The 22,690-nt window shown below is 47.9% G+C and overlaps 1 protein-coding gene across 6 annotated transcripts in view; it reads right to left on the reverse strand.

Moving 5' to 3' along the window:
- The window catches only part of PFKFB4 (6-phosphofructo-2-kinase/fructose-2,6-biphosphatase 4), a 47,220-nt gene that overhangs the window by 11,182 nt on the left and 13,348 nt on the right, over nt 1-22,690 (reverse strand). For all 6 annotated transcript variants that reach the window (XR_003003978.1, XR_003003977.1, XM_024751451.1 and 3 more), the window contains exons 4-11: nt 19,754-19,820; nt 17,032-17,106; nt 16,614-16,670; nt 16,076-16,197; nt 14,169-14,376; nt 13,474-13,620; nt 1,939-2,043; nt 103-232 (exon numbers count right to left, since the gene is read on the reverse strand). Coding sequence is in view for 4 of the 6 variants with exons in the window: in XM_024751451.1 (XP_024607219.1) it covers nt 103-232; nt 1,939-2,043; nt 13,474-13,620; nt 14,169-14,376; nt 16,076-16,197; nt 16,614-16,670; nt 17,032-17,106; nt 19,754-19,820 (911 nt within the window). In the remaining 2 variants the exon portion in view is untranslated. The remainder of the gene's footprint in view (nt 1-102; nt 233-1,938; nt 2,044-13,473; nt 13,621-14,168; nt 14,377-16,075; nt 16,198-16,613; nt 16,671-17,031; nt 17,107-19,753; nt 19,821-22,690) is intronic.

The raw sequence follows: 22,690 nt of genomic DNA on the forward strand, positions 1-22,690 counted from the left end.
TGGACACAGGCGGAGAGGGTTGGCACCAGGGATGCCCAGGTGACAGTCCCCTTCGATCTCTCTCACACACACATCCCACCTCCCCAGGGGCAGCGTCCGCACCTGCTGCCTTGTCAAGGAAGTAGGCCAGGAGGCAGCGCATCACAGCCTGGTGGCAGATGACCAGCACGTTCTCTTGCCGCTCCAGCTCCATGATGACAGGCTCGAGTCGCTGGACCAGGTCCTCATAGGACTGCAAGGGCAAGTGGGAAGCATCCTCAACCCAGCTCTGGGGGTAGGGATGGAGACCTTCTGGGTAGTGGGCTACCTTCTCCTGAACTCCTCACCATTCTGGGAGGTTGGTGAGGACTGGCAGTCTGACAAAGGGATCACCTCCCCTATCCCAGGGCCAGGTCCCAGTAGGACCGAGAGGGCAGGGCTGGGGCTTAGGTTGCGTCCAAGGGGCCACCTCCATGCCCATCCTGGGGCCCTTTGCTGAACCCTCAGCTGCTGGAATTCACATGCTGGCAACTGATGACAGGTGGAGAAGACACGGCTCCCTTCCTACCTGCCGCACGTGGAGTACACAGAACGAGGCTTGTAAGGAGGGGAAGCAAAAACCTCCCAAACTTCCCAGAGTGCAAACTGTCAGAATACCTGAGCTCCCAGGAAGGATCCTCACAGTCTGCCTGCCCTGTACCTCCCCTGGGTGCCGTGAGGGAGCCCTTGAACCAACCCTGGTGACTGGCAGGTCTAGAGCTTTTCACTGGGAGACCCAGCCCTGGGGGTTCACCCCTGTTTGCACACAGTGAGCCGTCCTTCAGAAAAAAAAAAAAAAGGCCTCAAGCTTGGAGCTGAGTTTGCCCCATGATTTGGTTGGGAGTAATACCAACATGACTTGTGCCAGCCCCTGGTATTTCTGGGGATATCCTAGATTGCTTCTTTTGGCAACTACCTTCCCTACCAATTTCCCCCCTGTATTCTCAAGTTTGAGCAGCCAGCTGCTTTGTTTCTTTTTACTGTTATCTGGTTTGGTTCTAAATCTGGGTTCTCCCTCACAGTATGATGTGGGGAAATATCAATGCTACCCGAAGCTGTCCTATTCCCGAGGACAGCACAGCATAGGCACCTGTGAGCCTGGCATTTGGGCGGGGGGTTTCGACATGTGTACATGTATGTGTGTACGCAAACCTGTGTGTCTGTGGGAGGTATTTTTATTTGGCCACTGCCTCAGGTCACATCCTAGAATTGGGAGATACATGAGTCAAAGGTGACACTGGAGGCTTCCCTGGTGGCGCAGTGGTTGAGAGTCCACCTGCCGATGCAGGGGACACAGGTTCGTGCCCTGGTCCGGGAGGATCCCACGTGCCGCGGAGCGGCTGGGCCCGTAAGCCATGACCGCTGGGCCTGTGTGTGCGGAGCCTGTGCTCCGCAATGGGAGAGGCCACAACAGTGAGAGGCCCGCGTACCGCAAAAAAAAAAAAAAAGGTGACACTGTTTCTACCCGGGGCCTGGGCTGAGGCGAGAGCCAGTCTGAGGGGAGGTGACAGTGCAGGTGACTTATGGTAGTCACAACTCACCTGGGGAAAATGAATCCCTAGGTCTGGATTCAGGGCTAGGGATGGTATCTGGAGCCGCAGGGAGGATGGGGTCACCCTATGACACTCCCAGGGATGGGGAAAGTAAAGATGGGGAGTGGTGGGAAACTGGGCTCCAGTAGGCCTCAGGGTTGGGATTCCTGGGCAGCACTGCTCACCCACCACCCAAGGAGGGGTCTGCAGCCTGGGCCACGGCTGAGAAGTGGTAGAGGTGACACACACACCCAGCCTGCCTACCTCTGAGGCCAGGCCCCTCCTGCTGCCCACGGAGCCTCTGCAGAGCCCCTCGGGGCCCTCAGTCACAGGCGGTCCTCCCAGGCAGGCAGCAGTGGCTGGGATTAAGCCCCCATATCCCACCTACCTCCCCCTTGGGGTACCGGTACCGGTACTTGTCCTGGTCTCGCAGGGCAAATTCCAGTGGATAATGATCCTGAATTTCCTCGTAAGTCATTTCCTCACAGACGCCCTAGGGAGACACCACAGTCACCACACCACCCACATCAGGCCCAGGGATCAGCCCTGTGTCAGGGGGAGGGCATTTGCTGGGCCACAAGGCCTCTCCCAGCTGGGAAGAGCAGGCACCCTGGGAACACTAAGCAGGGGCAGCCTCACATTTGGAAAAAGCTATCACACGTCTTTTCCACCCACCCATCATCCATCCATCCAGTTTATGCTATAAAAATAAACACAGAAATGTTAACTATGTGTCTTTTCTAATGTGTCTTTTTGTCTTCTGTGCTGTGGAAATACTACAGCAGAGTATGGATTATTGTACAGGCTATAAAGTAAGATTTCCCTCATGTCATTCAGGATACACACACACGCACAGCACAGAGTATCGTACACAAATGCCATTTTAAAACAAAACAAAAGAGCCCAGGACAATGTGTGGACTGACCAGTGTCAGTCCTTCCAAGGCTCAAGCCAAGAACCAGCCCACAGGAGGTGCCCAGAGAGGAAGCAGTAAAACGCCCATAATAAAAAGCTGCTGGACTATTTACAATAGCCAGGTCATGGAAGCAACTGAAATGCCCATCGACAGATGAATGGATAAAGAAGATGTGGTACATATATACAATGGAATATTACTCAGCCATAAAAAGGAATGAAATTGGGTCATTTGTAGAGACGTGGATGGATCTAGAGACTGTCATACAGAGTGAAGTAAGTCAGAAAGAGAAAAACAAATATCGTACATTAATGCATATATGTGGAACCTAGAAAATGGTACAGATGAACCAGTTTGCAGGGCAGAAATTGAGACACAGATGTAGAGAACAAACGTATGGACACCAAGGGGGGAAAGCGGCGGGGTGGTGGTGGTGGTGGTGTGATGAATTGAGCGATTGGGATTGACATGTATACACTGATGTGTATAAAACTGATGATTAATAAGGACCTGCTGTATAAAAAAATAAATAAAATAAGGTTTCCCTGGTGGCGCAGTGGTTGAGAGTCCGCCTGCCGATGCAGGGGACACGGGTTCGTGCCCTGGTCCGGGAAGATCCCACATGCCGTGGAGTGGCTGGGCCATCGCGCCATGGCCACTGAGCCTGCGCGTCCGGAGCCTGTGCTCCACAACGGGAGAGGCCACAACAGTGAGAGTCCCGCGTACCGCAAAAATAAATGAATAAATAAAATAAAATTCAAAAAACAGATGTGAGAAACTATAAAGTGGGGGTCAGGAGAACAAACTGTGACACTACAATTCATAACACACACAATAAACAAATTATTCTGAAAAATAAAAAATAAAATAAAAAGCTGCTGGTTTCTACCTTTGTCCTCAGGGTTTTTTTCCTAGACAAAGCCTTGGGGGCAAAGTTGTCTATTAAAAAGGAAAGATGATGAGGAAAATTTAAACCTATAAATGCCTATATTAAAAAAAAAGATCTCATATCACTAATCTAATCTTCTACCTTAAGATATTGGAGGGACTTCCCTGGTGGCACAGTGGTTAAGAATCCGCCTGCCAATGTAGGGGACAAGGGTTCGATCCTTGGTCCAGGAAGATCCCACATGCTGCAGAGCAACTAAGCCTGCATGCCACAACTCCTGAGCCCACGTGCCACAACTACTGAAGCCCGCGTGCCTAGAGCCTGCACTCCACAACAAGAGAAGCCACCACAGTGAGAAGCCCACACACTGCAACAAAGAGTAGCCCCTACTCACTACAACTAGAGAAAGTCCACCCACAGCAACAAAGACGCAACACAGCCAAAACTAACTAACTAAATAAATTTATTAAAAAAAAAAAGTTACTGGAAGGAGAACAAATTAAACCCAAAGCAAGCAGAAGTAAGGAAATAATGCAAATTAGAACACAAATTCATTAAATAGAAAAAAGCAACGAAATCAAAAGTTGGTTCTTTGAAAAGATCAACAGAATTCACAAAACTTTTGCTAGACTGACAGGAAAAAGGAAAGCTCAAATTATTAAACCAGGAATGAAAGGGGGATATTACTACAAAGCTTACAGAAATAAAAAAGATTATAAGGGAATACTATGCACAATTATATGCCAACAAATAAGACAACTTAGGTGAAATAGGAAAATTCCTACAAAGACACAAACTACCTGTTGTGAGTTGAATACTTCCCCCCAAAAGATACGCTGAAGTCCTAACCCCTGGGAACTGTGAATGTGACCTTATGTGGAAATAGTCTTTGCAGATATAATCAAGTAGATGAGGTCCAATGACTGATGCCCTTTTAAGAAGGCCATGTAAAGACATAGAGAGACACACACAGGGAAGAAGCCCATGTAATGAGGGAGACAGGGATTGCAGTGATGCACCTATAAGCCAAGGAATGTTGGCAGCAACCAGGAACCTGCTAAAAATATGGGCATTAAAAGGGATTGGGGGCAGGGGCTTCCCTGGTGGCGCAGGGGTTGAGAGTCCTCCTGCCAATGCAGGGGACACGGGTTCGAGCCCTCTCCGGGAGGATCCCACATGCCGTGGAGCAGCTAAGCCTGTGCGCCACAACTACTGAGCCTGCGCTCTGGAGCCCATGAGCCACAACTACTGAGCCCACGTGCCACAAATGCTGAGCCTGTGCACCTGGAGCCTGTGCTCCGCAATAGGAGAGGCCACTGCAGTGAGAAGCCCACGCGCTGCAACAAAGAGCAGCCCCCTCTCTCTGCAACTGGAGAAAGCCTGTGCGCAGCAACACAGCCAAAAGGTAAATAAATAAATTTATAAAATAAACGTGATTGGGGGGGACTTCCCTGGTGGCACAGTGGTTAGGAATCCACCTGCCAATGCAGGGGACACGGGTTCAAGCCCTGGTCCAGGAAGGTTCCACATGCCACAGAGCAACTAAGCCCGTGTGCCACAGCTACTGAAGCCCATGTGTGCCTAGAGCCCATGCTCCACCACAAGAGAAGCCACCTCAATGAGAAGGCCACACACCACAATGAACAGTAGCCCAAAGCCTGTGTGCAGCAACCAAGACCCAACGCAGCCAAAAATAAATTAATTAATTAAAAAAAAAAAGATTGGGGGATTCCCTGGCGGTCCAGTGGTTAGAACCAAATGCTTTCACTGCTGAGAGCCTGGGTTCAATCCCTAGTCAGGGAACTAAGATCCCACAAGCCACAGTGTGGCCAAAAAAAAAGTGATTAGGGTGATGGCTCAGAAGGAAGTGAAGGACAGTAGAGTAAGCCTCTGTTGCCTTAGAGAATACGTATATTATCATGAACAGAATGTTGCTAGAAATATGAATGTTTAGGGACTCCTCTGGAGGTCCAGTGGTTAGGACTCCGTGCTTTCACTGCCATGGCCCCAGGTTCAATCCTTGGTCAGGGAACTAAGATCACGCAAGATGTGTGGCGCGGCCAGAAAAAAAAAGAGAGAGAGAAAAGGCAATCTTTATCATAAAGCAGCAAAGAACTTGGCTGAACTGTGTTCTAGTGTGGGCAGCTATAACAAAAAAGGCAGATAGGGGCTTCCCTGGTGGTGCAGTGTTTGAGAGTCCGCCTGCCGATGCAGGGGACACGGGTTCGTGCCCTGGTCCGGGAAGATCCCACATGCCGCGGAGCTGCTGGGCCCGTGAGCCATGGCCACTGAGCCTGCGCGTCTGGAGCCTATGCTCCACAATGGGAGAGGCCACAACAGTGAGAGGCCCGCATACCACAAAAAAAAAAAAGGCAGATAATGACAAGTGATAAGGAGGATGCAGAGAAATCAGAACCCTCACATACTGCTGGTGGGAATGTAAAATGGTGCGGCCACTTTGGCAAACAGCCTGGCAGTTTCTAACAAGCTTAAATGGAGTTAACATGGGGGACTCCCTGGTGTCCCAGTGGTTGGGACTCTGTGCTTTCACTGCCAAGGGCCTGGGTTCAATCCCTGGTCAGGGAGCTAAGATCCCACAGGTCACACAGCACAGCCAAAATAAAAAAAACAAACAAAAAAACGTAGAGTTAACATATGACCTAGCAATTCCACTCCTGGCTATCTACCCAAGAGAAATGAAAACATGTCCACACAAAAACTTGTACATTCAGAGCAACATCATTCCTAAAGCCAAAAAATGGCAACTACCCACATGCCCATCGACTGGTGAATGGATAAATAACATGTGGTATATCCATACAATGGGATATTATTCGGCAATATACAGGAACAAAATACTGATACATTCTACCACAGGAGGAATGAAATGTCCAGAACAGGCCAATCTATAGAGACAGAAAACAGATTGGTGGTAGCCTAGAGCTGGGGGGGAAGGACTGGAAGGAAATGGGGGTATGGGTACAGGGTTGCTTTTTGGAACAACAAAAGTGTTCTAAAATTGATTGTGGTGATGGTTGCATAACTCTGTGAATATACTAAAAACGACTGAATCATACAATTTAAACAGGTGAACTGTATCATATGTGAATCATAACTCGATAAAGCTGTTGTTTCAAAAAAGGAAAAATAAGACAGTAAATTGTGGATTGGGCTAAGAAAAAAATCACAACGTTAAAACAGAAGACTAGCCCAAGGCTGTTTACCAGAACAGAGGAAAGGACAAAGATAAACATGGAAAGATGACTAACAGATCATAGATACTAGAATAGTTACCAAACTAAAGAAAAAGAAGGGAATCCAGTGTATCTAGGAAAATAATCGGATTAACCTCAAAAAAAAAAAGATCAGGGCTGCCAAGGCTTCTCTGAGAAACCAAATGCTCCAGCCATATCTGTGCCCTTGGAAGGCAGACACCAGACCCCTAACCTGCGTCAGGGAGCTGCTATTTGCACAAGAAAGAAATCAGGGCTGGAAACCTCCTGTAACTCCCACCAGCCACAGCTGATGAAAGCCCACAAAATGGGTTAAATGAGCTATAAAACGGGTCACAGAAATTGCTTACTCTTTTGAAAGAGTTCATCAGTTCTAAAGAAGAGCTACAACAGATTAAAAAAAAAAAACATGATGCTATACTCTGCCCAATTACAGTAAAAAAAAAAAAGGGCAGAAAGGAAACAAATGGAAATAACACATCCTCATAATTCCCAACAGAATCAAGAATTATTTTCCTGTTACTAATTTTGATAAGTATATTTTAGTTATTCCTTTATTTACAAGCATTCTCCTTAAGAATGTTTTTGAAAAGCTGTAAGGTAATGACTACTGGAATAAAAACACTGCTTGCCTTCCAAATCACAGAAAAGATGATGCTTATAAAGAAAAAAAAAAAAAAATGAGATGAAAAGAAATCTGCAAGGTACTGGGGGAAAAAAAGGACAAAGATAGCGATTGTAATAATAAATATGAATGGGTTTAGATTTCTAAATGAAAAAAGCTCTCAGGCCAAAAAATAAACCAAAGATATGTTCCTTTCATCTAAAGAAATGACAGAAAAAGGTTAAAAATAAAAGGGAGTAGGCATAACAAAAAAAACATGGACAAAAAGCAAGGATGGCAAATTAAAACCAAAGTGAGATACCACCTCACACTCATTAGAATGGCTACTGTAAAAAAAAACAAAAAACAGAAAAATAACAAGTGTTGGCACAGATGTGGAGAAATCAGAACACTCGTGCACTGTTGGTAGGAAAGTATAATGGTGCAGTTGCTATGGAAAAAAGCATAGCGGGGGGCTTCCCTGGTGGCGCAACGGTTGAGAGTCCGCCTGCCAATGCAGGGGACGCGGGTTCGTTCCCCGTCCGGGAAGATCCCACATGCCGCGGAGCGGCTGGGCCCGTGAGCCATGGCCGCTGGGCCTGCGCGTCTGGAGCCTGTGCTCTGCAACGGGAGAGGTCGCAACAGTGAGAGGCCCGCGTACCGCAAAAAAAAAAGCATAAAAATAGAATTACCATATGATCCAACAATTCCACTTCTACATAGGTACCAAAAAGAAATGAAAGCAGTGTTTCAAAGAGAGATTTATATACCCATGTTCATAGCAGCCCGATGCACAATAGCTAAAAGGTAGAAGCAACCCAAATGTCCATAGATAAATGAATGGATAAGCAAAATGTGGTATATACATAAATGGAACCATATTCAAGCTTAAAAATATGATTCTGACATATGCTACAACATGGATGGACCTTGAGGACATTATGATAAGTGAAATAAACCAGTCACAAAAAGACAAATACTATATGATTCCACTTATGTGACATACTTAGAGACAGAAAAATCATACAGACAGAATCAAAGAGACAGAAAGTAAAATGGTAGTTGTCAGAGGCTGGGTGGGGAGGAGAAATGGGGGTTATTGTTTAATGGGTATAGAGTTTCCATTTTATAAGGCGAAAAGAGTTCTGGAGATGGGGACTTACCAGTGGGTAAGACTCTGCACTCCCAATGCAGGGGGCCCAGGTTCAATCCCTGGTCAGGGAACTAGATCCCGCATGCATGAAGTAAAGAAGATCCCACGTGCCACAACTAAGACCCCACACAGCCAAACATAAAGTAAATAAATAAATAAATAAATAAATAAATAAATAAATCTGCATGCCACAACTAAGGGTGCGCATGCCACAACAAAGATCCCACATGCCGCAACTAAGACCCGGTGCAACCTACATAAATATTTAAAAAGTAAATAAATTTATAAACATTAACATGATTACAAAAATAAAACTATTAAAAAAAAGAGTTCTGGAGATGGATGGTGGTGATGACTGCACATTCTGAACGTATTTAATACCCCTGAACTGTGCACGTAAAAATGGTTGTTAAGATGATAAATTTTATGTTATGTGCATTTTACAAAAAAAAAATTGGAAAAAGAAAAGCAGGGATGATAATATTCAAATTCGTCAAAGTATAAATCCATGCAAAAAGTGTTTTATATTGAAACAGGAAACATCCAAAATGAAGGCTGAGCCACAGTGGAGTAACTGGTACCAGATTTGCTCTCGGCCCAACATAAACAATTCAAAAGAACTAGACAAAATGTATGCAACAATTGTTTGTAGACACTAGACAACAGGCTGAGCAGGGTTGTGATCCTCCAGAAGGGACACAAGGAGTCTACGACTGCAGCAATTTACTGCAGGCACTTCCTGGACTGCAGAGCATCACAAGAAAAGAAGACACAAAAAAGAACAAAACTGAACCCCTAGAGCTTAAAAACATAACGCCTAAAATATAAAGTTCACTGGATGCTGGATGAGTTGAACAAAAACAGCAGTAAAGATAAGTGAGCTTGAAGATATAGCAATAGAAACTAGCCAAACAGAAACCTGGAAAGAACAAAAGACTGAGAAACAATGAACAGAAGCTCAGTGACCTGTGGGATTATCCCATAGGTTCTATACACTATACCAAACGGTCTAACATACAAGAAGTTGGAGTCCAGGGTAGGAGACAGGGTAGCAGAAAATATATTTAAAGAAATGATATCTTAAATTTTTTTTCAAACTCATATTTAGAAACCCAGAAATCCAAGAATCTCAATGAACTCCAAGCAGGATAAACATAAAGTAAAACATACCAAAGCACATCATAATCCAATTGCTTAAAATCAATAATAAAGAGAAAATAGAGGAAAAGAAGATACGTTATATATAAAACGAAGATAAGAATGACAGAAAACTCCTTGCTAGAAAACAGTGTGACCCAGAAGACAATAGAGGTGGTCCAATGGTGGTCCAGTGGTTAAGAATCCGCCTTCCAATGCAGGGGACAAGGGTTTGATCCCTTGTTGGTGAACGAAGATCCCACATGCCACGGGGCAACTAAGCCCATGCACCACAACTAGAGAGAAGCCCACGCACCACAACTACTGAGCCCGTGGCCCTTAGAGCCCGCGCGCCACAACTAGAGAAGCCCACATGCCGAAACTAGAGAAAAGCCCGCATGCTAAAATGAAGAGCCTGTGCACCACAGTGAAGACCCAGTGCAGCCAAAAAAAAAAAAAAAAAGAAGACAACAATGGAACAGCATTTTTACATGCTGAAACAGAAGGAAGTCTGTGCTGTTTCCTCTCATTTGCCCCTCCATATCCTTCTGCTTCTCCACCTGCTCTCTGCCCCAAGAGGCTGACCTTTGTGCATGCATCTACAAGGCTCCCATGGCTACTAATGTCTTGTTGGGCTAGGCCATGGGGAACACTGGCAGGAGGTCACAGGGAGGGAGGAGAGTGAGGTTGAGATGTTTATTCTGACTCCCTCCTGAAGAAGTTGCTTTCAGTGGTCTAGGCCCTCACCCAAGGTTCCATCCCACCAGGCTGCCCTTTACTCACTGCTCCCTGTCCCCAGGTTCCTATATCCTCTCTCTCCTCTGCCCAAGGGAAGCAATGGTCCCTGTTGTTACGAGGTCCCTATATCCTGCCCATTACCTTTGAAAAAAGGTCCTTTTATAAATCCTCATTGAATTAACCTAATTGGAGTGGCCATCTGTTTCCTTTTATGTCCCACAAATTCCTAAGTCATGAACTTTACTTTATAATAAAACATCAAAATATGTGAAGAAAAAAAGCTAAAATAATGCAAAATTCTTGAAAATGCAAGAAAAATCAACAAAATTATAATTAGAGTGTATTTAACATTCAACTATTGATTTATGATGATCAAACAGAAAAAAAAGACAAAATTTGAATGATATAATTAAAGTTGAAATTAATGAGATACACAAACTTTTTCTTTTGAAAATTTTCAACCATATAGAAAAGTACAGGGCTTCCCTTGTGGTGCAGTGGTTGAGAATCCACCTGCCAATGCAGGGGACACAGGTTCGAGCCCTGGTCAGGGAAGACCCCACATGCTGCAGAGCAACTAAGCCTGTGCGCCACAACTACTGAGCCTGCGCTCTAGAGCCTGCGTGCCACAACTACTGAGCCCACACGCTTAGAGCCCATGCTCCACAACAAGAGAAGCCACTGCAATGAAAAGCTCACTCACCGCAACGAAGAGTAGCCACCACTCACTACAACTAGAGAAAGCCCGCGTGCAGCAACAAGGACCCAATGCAGTCAAAAAATAATCATAATTCATAAATAATAAACAGACTTTCTAAAAAAAAAAAGAATATACAACAGAAACACAAGGCACTTAAACTGGGGAGGTAACAACTGGATTATCCTTATTTCAGAAGATATGACAGCTCCCTGAGATAAAGCTAAGATAATCAACTGAAAAAGTACTAGAGCAAATAAAAGAATGGTCACAGGTTTTCTGTGGACCAGCAATAACCAGATGGGGGACAAGATCTTATTCACAAAGAGGCTTCCTCCATGAGGCCAGGTGGCCCAAGCTCCCAAGGGACCCTCTGGAGGTGTCCCTGGTTAACAGCCCATTGTCAGCCTTCCTGGCCTAGCTCCCTACATGAATGCTGTGCCTGTGGCCCCTCCCATCTCATAATGCCATGGACGCCCCCTTTCCCTTCCCCAGTCTTTTCCAGTGGGGATGGATTCCATTGCATGTGGCTTCATCATCTTCCTCCCTACTCCTCACCTCCTCTGTCCAACTTGATTCCATCTCATCCATAGGGACACAACTGAACAAGCTCGCGAGCTGAATGAGTGTCTACCTTTTCCACAGCTGCATCCATCTGCTGGGGGTGGAGGATCGCCCCCAGAACACAGACAAGGGGGCACAGAAGACTCCTGGTCTCCAGACAAGCCAACTCTTCCCCTTTGCTTAACGCCCACTGGAAACTCCTCCTTCCTTTCACTCTTGAGTGAAACCTCCATGAAGTTCTGAGACACAGTACTCTATAGCCACCTGCACCCCTCTCCTCTACTGATACCCTGGAATCTGGGCCTCCGCCACCACTCAGGGCCTCCTGTCGTCTCATCCTCTCCCTTTCTACCAGCCCCTCACCATCAGCTTACACACGACCAAGTCTCCCTTGACTCTGAGTCCCTTGCCCCCCACTCACTTCCCCACCCATTCCCACCGGGCACTAACCCAGTAGGCTCATGCCAAGAATCCCAGTGGTCTTATGACATCCCAATGGTCAGTTTGGAGCCTGGCCTCACTCCCCCTCCCTATGGTATCTCACCCCACTGACCACTGCCTCCTCCTCTCTGCCTTGACTCCCATGACCCCATCAGCCTGGTTTCCCTTCCACCTCACCAGACACCTGTCCATAGCTTCCTCCACAGCCCCTTAAATGCCAGGGTTCCCCTGCGTTCTGTCCTGGGTCCTACTTTGCCTCCCTCAGCCACCTGATCCATTCCACAGTTTCAAGCACCATGTCTGTGGGGGGGATGCCCAAGCCCCACCTCTCTTTGGAGATCGGATTGGCTCCTGGGTATCTGCTCTTGAACATCTCCCGGGAACGTCTTCCTTTCATTCACTACATATTTACTGAGCACTTACGATGTGGTGAACAAAATAGATTAGTTCCTGCCCTCAGCTGAGCTCATCACCTTCCTTGCCCCAGAACCCTTCCCAGTGGCTGGAAATCTGGAGCCATCCTAGATCCTTTTTAGACCCCTGGTTGGGCATCAACAGCCTCTATCCTTTCATTAGGATCTTGGTCCCCAGCACCTGGCCCAGTTCCTAGCACACAGTAGCCTCACATAAATACGTGATAAATAAATGGAGAAACATCCCTCAAGTCCATCTACTCCTTTTTCACTGCCGCCACCCAAGTTCCAGATGTCATCACCTCACCAGGCCATTGCAAGGACCTCTAACTAGTCTCCCTTCTCCGGCTTGTCCCCCCACCTCATCCCAACAAAACAATTCTATCAGTTGGGGTGATCTTTGTAGGATTCAAATCTGATCTCGAGACTTCCATATCAGGCAATGGTAGACTAGCTTGTTTTAGACTAACACTCCACTGAGAGCTACTAGAAAAGCCAAACCGAAATAAATAAATTAATTAATTAAAAATCTGTTTGCTATCACCCTACAGCCACAAGGCAGAGAAGACCTAAGGGGCCAAGATCTTGAAGTGAAGGGAAGCCCAAGGAGGTGAACCTGGTATATGGCATCATTTTTCCCTTTGAGGTTTTCTTGATTTGAAAGTGGCAGTTAAAAGCATGACAAGCCAGCTGGTAGGCAAAATGGCTGAAGAGGGTCAAAAGGTATAAACTTCCAGTTATAAGATAAATAAGCCCTGGGGATGTAATGTACAGCATGGTGATTATAATTAACAATATGTATCATATATTTGAAAATTGCTAAGAGAGTATGTCTTGAAAGTTCTCATCACAAGAAAACTAAAATTTGTAACTATGTGGTGATGGATGTTAACTAAACTTACTGTGATAATTATTTCGCAATACATACATACATCAAATCATCACTTTGTACACCTAGATAGTTATATACAAAAGAAGGGAAGGAGGGAGGCAGGGAAGGAGGGAGGGATGAATCAGAACCCTAAACAATAATGAAATGTTAAAGAGAAAGCTCTCCCTGACCCCCTTCAACGCTGTCGCCCTGGGTGAGTGCAGCTGTGCCCAGAGCTGGGCAGGGGAGGGAAGAGATGGTGATTACCGCATCAATCTCGTTGAGAACTTTCCACTGCTCATAAGGCACACCCAGGGCCTCAGCCGTCTGGATTGTCCGCTTCATCTGGCTTGTCCAAACCTTTAGGTCCTTGATGTTCTGATCCCTGATGAACTGGGCCAGACCCCTGGCAAACTGAAACACATCACAAGCAAATTCAGATGCACAGGTCCTGGGCTGCCCTCAAAGGGTCCATGGGGCCCAGCCTTAGAGAAAACAGTTTTGGTAAAAAACACGAACTAACTCTCGATGACACCGACACCCACACCCACAAGTGCTGTCCCTGTGCATTCTTCCGAGATCCTCAGTGTAGCTCCAGCTGTGGCTCATCAGGTCCCCTGCCAGTGCTCACCCCCCGACCATGTGCCCTAGGCTGTATGACCTTCCCACTGAGGTTTCAGTATCTCCCCTGGACTGTGGCATAGCATCAGCTACACTGTAGGGACTCAGCTCACTCCCAGAATGGCATGCCTCTCCAGGGAAAGGGAACCAGCTGGTGAGAGCTCGCGTGCAAGCCAGAGATTCAGGCATCTGCCGGGTGACCTTCCCTACAGAATGGGAACATTCCAGACTGAATGAGGTCATCCACCTGGATTGCATGTTAGATGGAGTCCAGCACCAGCACACGCACATGCACACAGAAATAAACACACACACACACACACACACACACACACGCTGACCTCCCTGCCCCGGGCGGACAGTCCTGGGTCCCCGCCAATCCGGCCCTTGAGGTTGAGTTCGCTTTCCCCGTGCCGGCAGAGGTAGATGGAGCGGGGCGTCACATGGATGTTCATGAGGTAATACACAATGCGGCTCTGGATGTGGTCAGCCACACGGTTCACGATGTAGCTCTGCCCCACGTCCATGATCTTGATGTAGGACAGATCCCTTTCCAGAGAGGGTAGAGAGAAGCCTGTGAGTGTGACCGGGGTCCTTGAGGCCACGCCCTGCCAGCTCCAGGAACCATCCTCAGAGCCTTGCATCTCTGACCCCACCAGGCTTGAGACCACAACACACAGGACTGCCAGCTGGTACGCGAGTGATGGGGGTGAGGTGGGAGCAACACGACACGCATGACATACAGACAAACCCCGTGAGAGGTGCTCCACACTCATCATGCTCCCAAAAGGTGACATTCAAAGCGAGGGGCCAGTCCTACCACCTCGGGACCTTCATCGCTGCTCTATGTCCCCCGGGCCCCTCTTGCCTACCTATGAGCTCTCAACGTACTATCTGTAAGGTGAACAAGAGACAGTTTTTCCAGGATTGACCTGGGAGTAGTTGGCAAACGCGCTTCCCCTCCAGTCTTCCTGGTCAGCCATCCATGGGCCTGGCCTTTCCTTCCCCCAGCGAACCCTCCCCCAAGAACCCAGCCCGGGTCATGTGTGTGTGCCGAGTGGTTGCCATGTCCCACACCAGGCAGCAGGTGGACGAGACAAGAAGCACAGGAGGATGGTGCTGGTGGCAGCAGCCAATAAGCCCAGCTCCGCCGCTTTCCCTGCTTTGGACCAGTGCAGCCCTGCAGCATGGAGAACAGAGCCACAAGGAGCAATGCCATGCTGGGGGGAGACCAGGAGAACCACAGAGGCCGGGGCAGCAGCACCGGATCAGTGCCAGCCTCGCTGAGGGGACTCAGTCCAGGGACTGTCCCTCAAACATCCCAGAAAACATCCCCCCAGCAGTCACTTGACTTCTTTCGTGCGTAACTATATATTCATACGTAATTATAAACAACCCAAGTACAAGTTCATATTCCACCCTTTTCACTTAATGCTACATAACATACACTTTCCCATGTCTCTTCAGCATGATTTATAAGGACTGTGTAATACTTTATTCAGTTATTAAAGTTAACTTAATTACTTAAGCATTAACTTAATTACTTAAATGTTATTCACTTAACCACTGCCCCCATTTCTGCTATAATACAGGAGTTGGCAAACTATGGCAAGTCAAACTCAGCCTGGTTTTGTAAATACAGTTTTATGGGAACACAATCATGCTTATTTATTTACGTATCGTCTATGTTCCTTTAGTACTAAATGGCAAAGTTAAGTAGCTGCAACAGAGACTGTATGCCCCCAAAGCCTAAAATACCTACCACCTGAGCCTTTACGGAAAGAGCTTGCCGGTGGCTGGCTGCTGTCCCCACCCAGCACTCAGTCCCACAGATCCCTGTTCCAGAGGGAGGCGGGCGGGGCTCACAAGCACTGGTTACTGCTAGCTGTTAGTGGGCAGGGTCTGGGCACCCCTCCCCCTTCTCAAAATACAGACCACCCACTGAAAGAAGAGCGTGTACTGTCTGCAAAAGCCTTGTGGGAAGACCCTCTGAATAGAAAACAGGCTTGATTTTCTGATGAAATAGCAGAAAACTGTGACTCACAGAGCTCCAGATAAAGCAGCTACGGTTCTGCAAGTCACCCCTGGGCCATGATTTCCACCCCGAGGAAAGAAACAAAAAAGGACAGACCATCTCTGCCCGCGGAGGTGGTCCCTCAGCCACCACCTTCAGGAGCCACAGGAGGCAGCCGAGTGGACCCCACCTACCACCCACCGCAGCCAAGGACACAGTGCTGCCCTGCCTCACCTGTCCAGGTCCTCGTCCAGCGACTCATATGAATTCTCATAGCACTCGATGCGCCTCATGAAATCCTCCGTGGCCTCATCGCTATCGTGGTTGACATAGTCAGGGCTGCCCAGTTTCACTTGCTGCCGGGGTCAGGCACAGAGCAAGGACACATCAGGGCCAGAGGCCAAGCAGGTCGGAGACCAAGGAGGATGCTGGGTTGGGGGGAGGCTGGGCAGGAGGATTGGCCTCCCAGGGGCACTGGTCCCATTAGGAAGAGCCCAGTGGCTCCCTGGTCCCAGCTCCCATACCAGTGCTAAGAGAGTATTACTGAACATCCTGTGATCACAGTCCCTCATCTTTGGGGGATGAGGGACTGTGATCGGGTGGGCAGTTCCCACCCAACCCAGAGATCTACCGCCTTCCCCCCCTACCCACAATGTTCAAGAAGACCAAGTTAAGGTCGGCCCAGGCACCAGCCTAACCTGGAGATGGACCTCACTGTCACAGGCCATCTTGGCTGTATTACTGCTCCCACAAGGTCAGATGCACCACTCACCACGATGTTGGCAGCTATGACCTCAGGATCCACACAGATGGACTCAACAAAAAAGGTCTGCAGCAAAGACCAGGGTGGGCAGGAGGGAAGGAACCAGAGACATATTTAGGGCCCTGAGCCTGGCTCCCCGGAGCTACCTACCCACTGAGGGCCATGCTGCCCAGAGGCCCTTCTTCAGGGGCTGGGGTCAGGTCAAGGAGCACAGAACCAAAGCAGGTGCCGCCCTATGAAGGACTCTCCCACCAAGACCCCCACTTCCTCAGAAAGATAACTCCAGGTGGAGAGAAAATCAATATCCCAAATCCACTCAGGAGCCCACCTGCCTGAGGCCAGTGGGCCTCAGGAGGCCGAGAAAGTGGCCCCAGAGGGCCTGAACGTGCCACAGCCCAACCAAGGAGGTAAGCCAAGGAGGCCTCACCTTGTAGCCATTCTGTTCCCCAAAATTAAAGATGGTCGCTCTCCGTTCTCGGGTGGTATTTGTTGCATCAAAAACCTAGGACCAAAATGGGGTTAACTCAGCCTCTGGTCCTGGAGAGGGTGGGAGGCCACCCGACAGCTGTAGCACAGGGACTGGATTTCTCATCAGGACCAGTTGCCGTTCGGCCATCCGCCAGGCCAATCTTCTTCAGACATGCAATGGCTGGGCTGGTCCTCCCCTTCCTTGGGGAGCACCCCAAGGAAGCTGGAAGCAGGGCAGCAGGCACTCACTCACAAGACTTCCAGTGAAACTAGTTAAACTTGTAGAACTAAACCCATGTTTACTTCCACTCCATCCTGTCACCCCAGTAAAATGGGAACAGGAGAGGAGAGGAGATGGGAAATGTCAACACAGTTTTTTAAGATAGACACATGGTAACTGGCTCAGAGAAACAGAGAAAACCAAACACAAACCTACACCAACCAGAGCACACCTGCTTGTGCAGAACCACGGTAGTCAGGAACAGGGCACAGGCATCTCTGAAAAACGAGACAAGTGTGCAGAAGAAACGGGAGGACTGGCTGGTGGTGCAAGTGGAGCCCCAGGCCCCCTCCTTGCCTCCTCCAGGCAGGCTGTGACCCTCCCTGGGGCCTGCCCAGCACTCAGGGGCAGCCCACCCAAGCAGCTTTTAGAGCGTAACTTTTTACAAAGGGCATTTGACCAGAGCTCACTGGATGCTCCAGCAAAACCTCTAACATGAAAAACAAAGACTAAATCAAAAAGAATAAAAGGAACTTCAAGAAATGAGGACAGGGAGGGACTTCCATGGTGGTGCAGTGGTTAAGAATCTGCCTGCCAATGCAGGGGACACAGGTTCGATCCCTGGTCCGGGAAGATCACACATGCCGCGGAGCAACTAAGCCTGTGCACCACAACTACTGAGCCTGCGCTCTAGACCCTGCGAGCCACAACTACTGAGCCTGCGCTCTAGACCCTGAGAGCCACAACTACTGAAGCCTGCAAGCTTAGAGCCCGTGCTCCACAACAAGAGAAGCCACCACAAAGAGAAGCATGCGCACCAAAATGAAGAGTAGCCCCCGCTCGCCGCAACTAGAGAAAGCCTGCGTGCAGCAATGAAGACCCAATGCAGCCAAAAATAAATAAAAGATAAATAAATTCATTTTTTTTTTAAAAAAAGAAGAAGATGGGAGGGGAGTGGGGACTCAGTCGTGAGAAAGCAGCGGGGGTGGTTTAACAAAGTAAAATATATGACATTTCTCTGAGCTGCTGGAGAAGAGTTTCCTGATGGAAAGGGTCCCCCCAAGGACCCAGCATTGCGGAGAAGACCCACCATAAAGCACATCACCTTGAAGACCCTTAAAAGCTTCCCCAGAGGAAGGGGCATGAGAAGCCCCCAGTTTCCTCTAGGAAATAAAACTTTTCTTTTTTTTTTTTTTTTTGCGGTACGCGGGCCTCTCACTGTTGTAGCCTCTCCCGTTGCGGAGCACAGGCTCCAGACGCGCAGGCTCAGCGGCCATGGCTCACGGGCCCAGCCGCTCAGCGGCATGTGGGATCTCCCCGGACCGGGGCACGAACCCGTGTCCCCTGCATTGGCAGGCAGACTCTCAACCACTGCGCCACCAGGGAAGCCCTTTTCTTTTTTTTTTTTTTTTAACTTCTTTTTGCCCGCAACGTGCAGCTTGTGGGATCTTAGTTCCCTGACCAGGGACTGAACCTAGGCCCTCAGCAGAAAGAGCATGGAGTCCTAACAACTGGACTGCCGGGGAATTCCCTAGGGAAAAAAAACGTTTAAGGAGGATCAGCAAATCAGAATGACATCAGACTTTCCCACAGCCACTCTAGAAGCCATAATACAATGGAGCAATGTCATGAAAATTCTAAAACAAACGTTCTTTCCACCCATCCATCAAATGTGAGGATAAAGAAAAGACATTTCTAGACATGCAAAGTCTCACAAAATTTACTTCCCAAGTACCTTTCTCAGAAAGCTATTAGAGGATGTGCTCCAACAAAACAAGTCAGTAAAGCAAGGAAAAGCAAGACATGGGATCCAAGAGCAGGGCATTCAACTCAGGAGGGAAGAGAAGGAAATTCCCAGGATGACAGCTGTGCCACAGACAGACCTAGAGGGCAACTGATCTAGATGGGGCTGGGGGACGGAGCTCCAGGATGCATGCCTTCAAAAGGAAAAAGGAAGGAAAAAATAGCCCGTGTTTGACTACATAGGGCTGGGGTAGGGCCCTTTCCTGCAGACACCCTTGCTCAGCCTTGTCCCACCTGTCCATCTGACTGGAGGGGCCAACACAGAGGGGGAATTCCCTTACCCAGCATTCAACTGATTCCTGGAATAGCCACCAAATGTTGAGCTGGATGCTCTCCACACCAGGAGAAATCACATTTGCTAAAGACTTAGGTAACATGACACCTCTAACTTGTGGAGTGGCCAAGAATGTGAGTATTCAGAGGGAAGTCCAGCAGGGTCAAACACAACCACAAGCCCAGAGGGAAATTCCTGGCCCACATCTGGCCTCTGGCTTCTTCCAGCACAGCAGCTGCAGACTTCTTCCCAGGGGCTGGCACCCAGGGGTATCTAGGGCCACATACACCCTGCCTTCCCCTCCAGATGCCTGATAAGTAAAGGGGTAGAAGTATGTGGGCTCCCATATGTCACTCCCAGATACCACCAGGGTGTTATACTCACCGCCACATGCCCCCCCTCCTCACTAAGGAACCGCCGAACATCTCGGAGGGCTGCCAGGGCACACTGCCTTCAGAAAAGAAAACACAGGTCAGCCAAGCACCTGACTTGTTGCTGCAGAGCAGTAGGTCAGGGATATATCCTATGCCAGATAGGAGACGGGGCAGCCCCTGGGCCCCCTTCTCTCTTCTCAAGGTTTCTCTTTCCTTGGGAAGATTTTCAGTGTTTGGCAACCCTGCTCCTGTAGGTGGAAGGCTATGTGTTTCTGGCCATCAGGAACTTTTTTTTTTTTTAATTGGAGTATAGTTGCTTTACAACATTGTGTTAGTTTATACCGCACAGCAAAGTGAATCAGCTATACGTATACATATATCACCTGTTTTTGGATTTCCTTCTCATTTAGGTCACCACAGAGCATTGAGTAGAGTTCCCTGTGCTATACCAGTAGGATCTCATTAGTTATCTATTTTATACATAGTATCAATAGTGTATATATGTCAATCCCAATATCCCAACTCATCCCACCACCCCCTTTCCCCCTTGGTATACATACAGGAATACTTTTTGAAATACCACTTTTCTGTACTTTCCTTCTTCATCTCATCATGTACAAATCCAGCCTACCATTTTGCCATATTCATGATTTCTAAGTGTCATGCATTTCCCCTGACTATCAAAATAAGCGCTTTTAAAACCAGACTCTCTCTTGTGTGTGTGTTGGGGGCAAGGCAGGCGGTGCAGGTGGTGGGAAAGGAGAGACAGTACTGCTGGCCCCCAAGGCAGCATTAAGCTTAATGTTCAATTTTCCTTTCTAGAAGGGAGATGTGGACTAAGAATGCCACCTGATGTATCAGCAAACAAAAGGTGTTGCAGCCATCAAGCTATCAGCCACTGCAGCCACCCCCAATGGGGCCCCCTCAGGGGACTCAGAATGGGAAAGAACAGGACACTGGCCCCAGAGAGCTGAGGTGCATATCAAAGGAATGATTTCAATGAGCCCACACATGGCACCTACCTTACCTCTGCAGAGCAGTCCCTCAGTTATCTGAGAGGCTGTCTTCTAGGCTTAAGTCCTCAGTTTTGTTCACTGAATAAAACATAAGTCTCAACTTTTAGACTGTTCATTTCTCTCAGTGGACCAAGAACACCCTACATGATTCCTTCTGGAGGAGGGTGCCGTGTCTCTGCCTCTCGCACCCGGGTCCACAGGTGCTCTGGAAGGGCAAAACCCTCACCATGACTGACCACTGACTACACTGTCTGTCCTCAGACATCTCAGCCTTTCCGTTTATTGCTGCAAAATGGATTGCCACATATAAGGATCTTTCTGACTTTATCCATTTCCCCTATAAGGTCCGAAGATAGATAAATCACTTTGACTTTTTATCTATGCAGGGGAGCAGAATTTGCCACCCCAAAATATGTCTCTTTGGCATAAGGATTATTTTAGGCTGATTATTTTTAAGACTCTGCAGACACGGGAGCAGCTCTGAAAACATGAGTAGAAGTTACCCTTTTTTGAGAGACATTTACAAGTATAAGGGAAATCTCCATTTGTAAGGGGGTCTCCATCGCTGTACCAGGAGGAGGGAGATGATCTTTATCTCTAGAAACTATTATCACTCCTGAAGGCACAGATTGAGTGACTGCTTGATTTAGGCCACGCCAGACGTCTTGCAGAATCTCAGTTCCCAGCGATTGAACCCAGGCCCCCGACAGTGGAAGCTCCAAGTCCGCAGCCAGGGAATTCCCTGAAGGCATAGATTTAAGTCTGCATAACAACCTTACCCTCGTTTACTGAGCTTTTCCGGGTAAATTCTCCTGACTCCTCACCCACAACATCTTCTTTTCTCTTCAGCTGAAGATGGTATTTAAGGGGAGGGCTTCCCAGGTCTCTCACACGTGTGTAGGAGGTATACGTGCTATTAAACTTTTTTTCTGTCCTGTTAATCTGTGTCATGTCAATTTAATTATTAGACCAGCCAAAGAACCTAGAAGGTAAGAAGGGAAATTTTTTCCTCCCAAACACTATTACCTGTACTTTTTTGATGTAAAAGTAAAGTTAGATCTCCCATTTGTTTGATCTTGGGATTTTGTGTGTAAACCCCTAGTGCATCAAAGGACTGTGCCAGGCCAAGCCAGGCCAGTGTGCCCAAGCATGGAAACAGAGGCCGACCAGACTGCTGGGGTCATGAGGAAACTGGGGGCAGAGCTGAGTCCAGGTCACTGGAAGGAGCTCTGCTCTTATGCCTCCTTGTGACCTTTCTGTGCTCTATTAGGCCTTTCAATTAAGACCCCAAAGTGCTTTCTTCTGCCAAAAAACCTGAATTCTGAAAGTCCAGGAAGCTGGCATTGATAAGGACAGAGTAAAGGGACAAAGTAGGTGACTAGTTAATCCCACTAAGGGATCATAAGGAAAAAGTATGGGAGACCTCTATAAGAAAATGATCACTCAAGAAAGCAGGTTTGCTTAACCACAAAACCATGCAACAGAAGCATGAGACATGCCCCCAGACAATAAACAATGGTGGAATGAAACCCACCTCCTGCCCAGTGGTAAGTTAATGATTCCTAGGACATGCTCCTTTGTGCTCACTAAAAACAAAAGTATAAGGAAAGGGTGACATTATACTGAAACCTGAGCTGATTTACCATGTTTTAGTATATATTACCACCTTTTTGCTCATTTCCATTGCGCCATGACAGTCCCAGTTTGACCACTAGGGACAAGAAAACTCCGCCCCCCACCCCCACGTGGAGGAGGAGCTGATGATGGAAGCTTGATGTCTACTCAAGGATGAGGAAGCAGGTGGTCTTCTCCCCCCCTCACTCTCCCTTTGATTATAAAACTGTAGCCTACTAAGTTCTGGGCACAGTGCCCTCCTGCCCACCCACTTGTAAACCTCACAAGTGTCCTATTCTAATAAATCACTTATCTAT

The sequence above is a fragment of the Neophocaena asiaeorientalis genome, unplaced genomic scaffold (genome assembly GCF_003031525.2).
Source record: "Neophocaena asiaeorientalis asiaeorientalis breed wild unplaced genomic scaffold, Neophocaena_asiaeorientalis_V1.1 scaffold221, whole genome shotgun sequence".
Taxonomy (NCBI): Eukaryota; Metazoa; Chordata; class Mammalia; order Artiodactyla; family Phocoenidae; genus Neophocaena; species Neophocaena asiaeorientalis.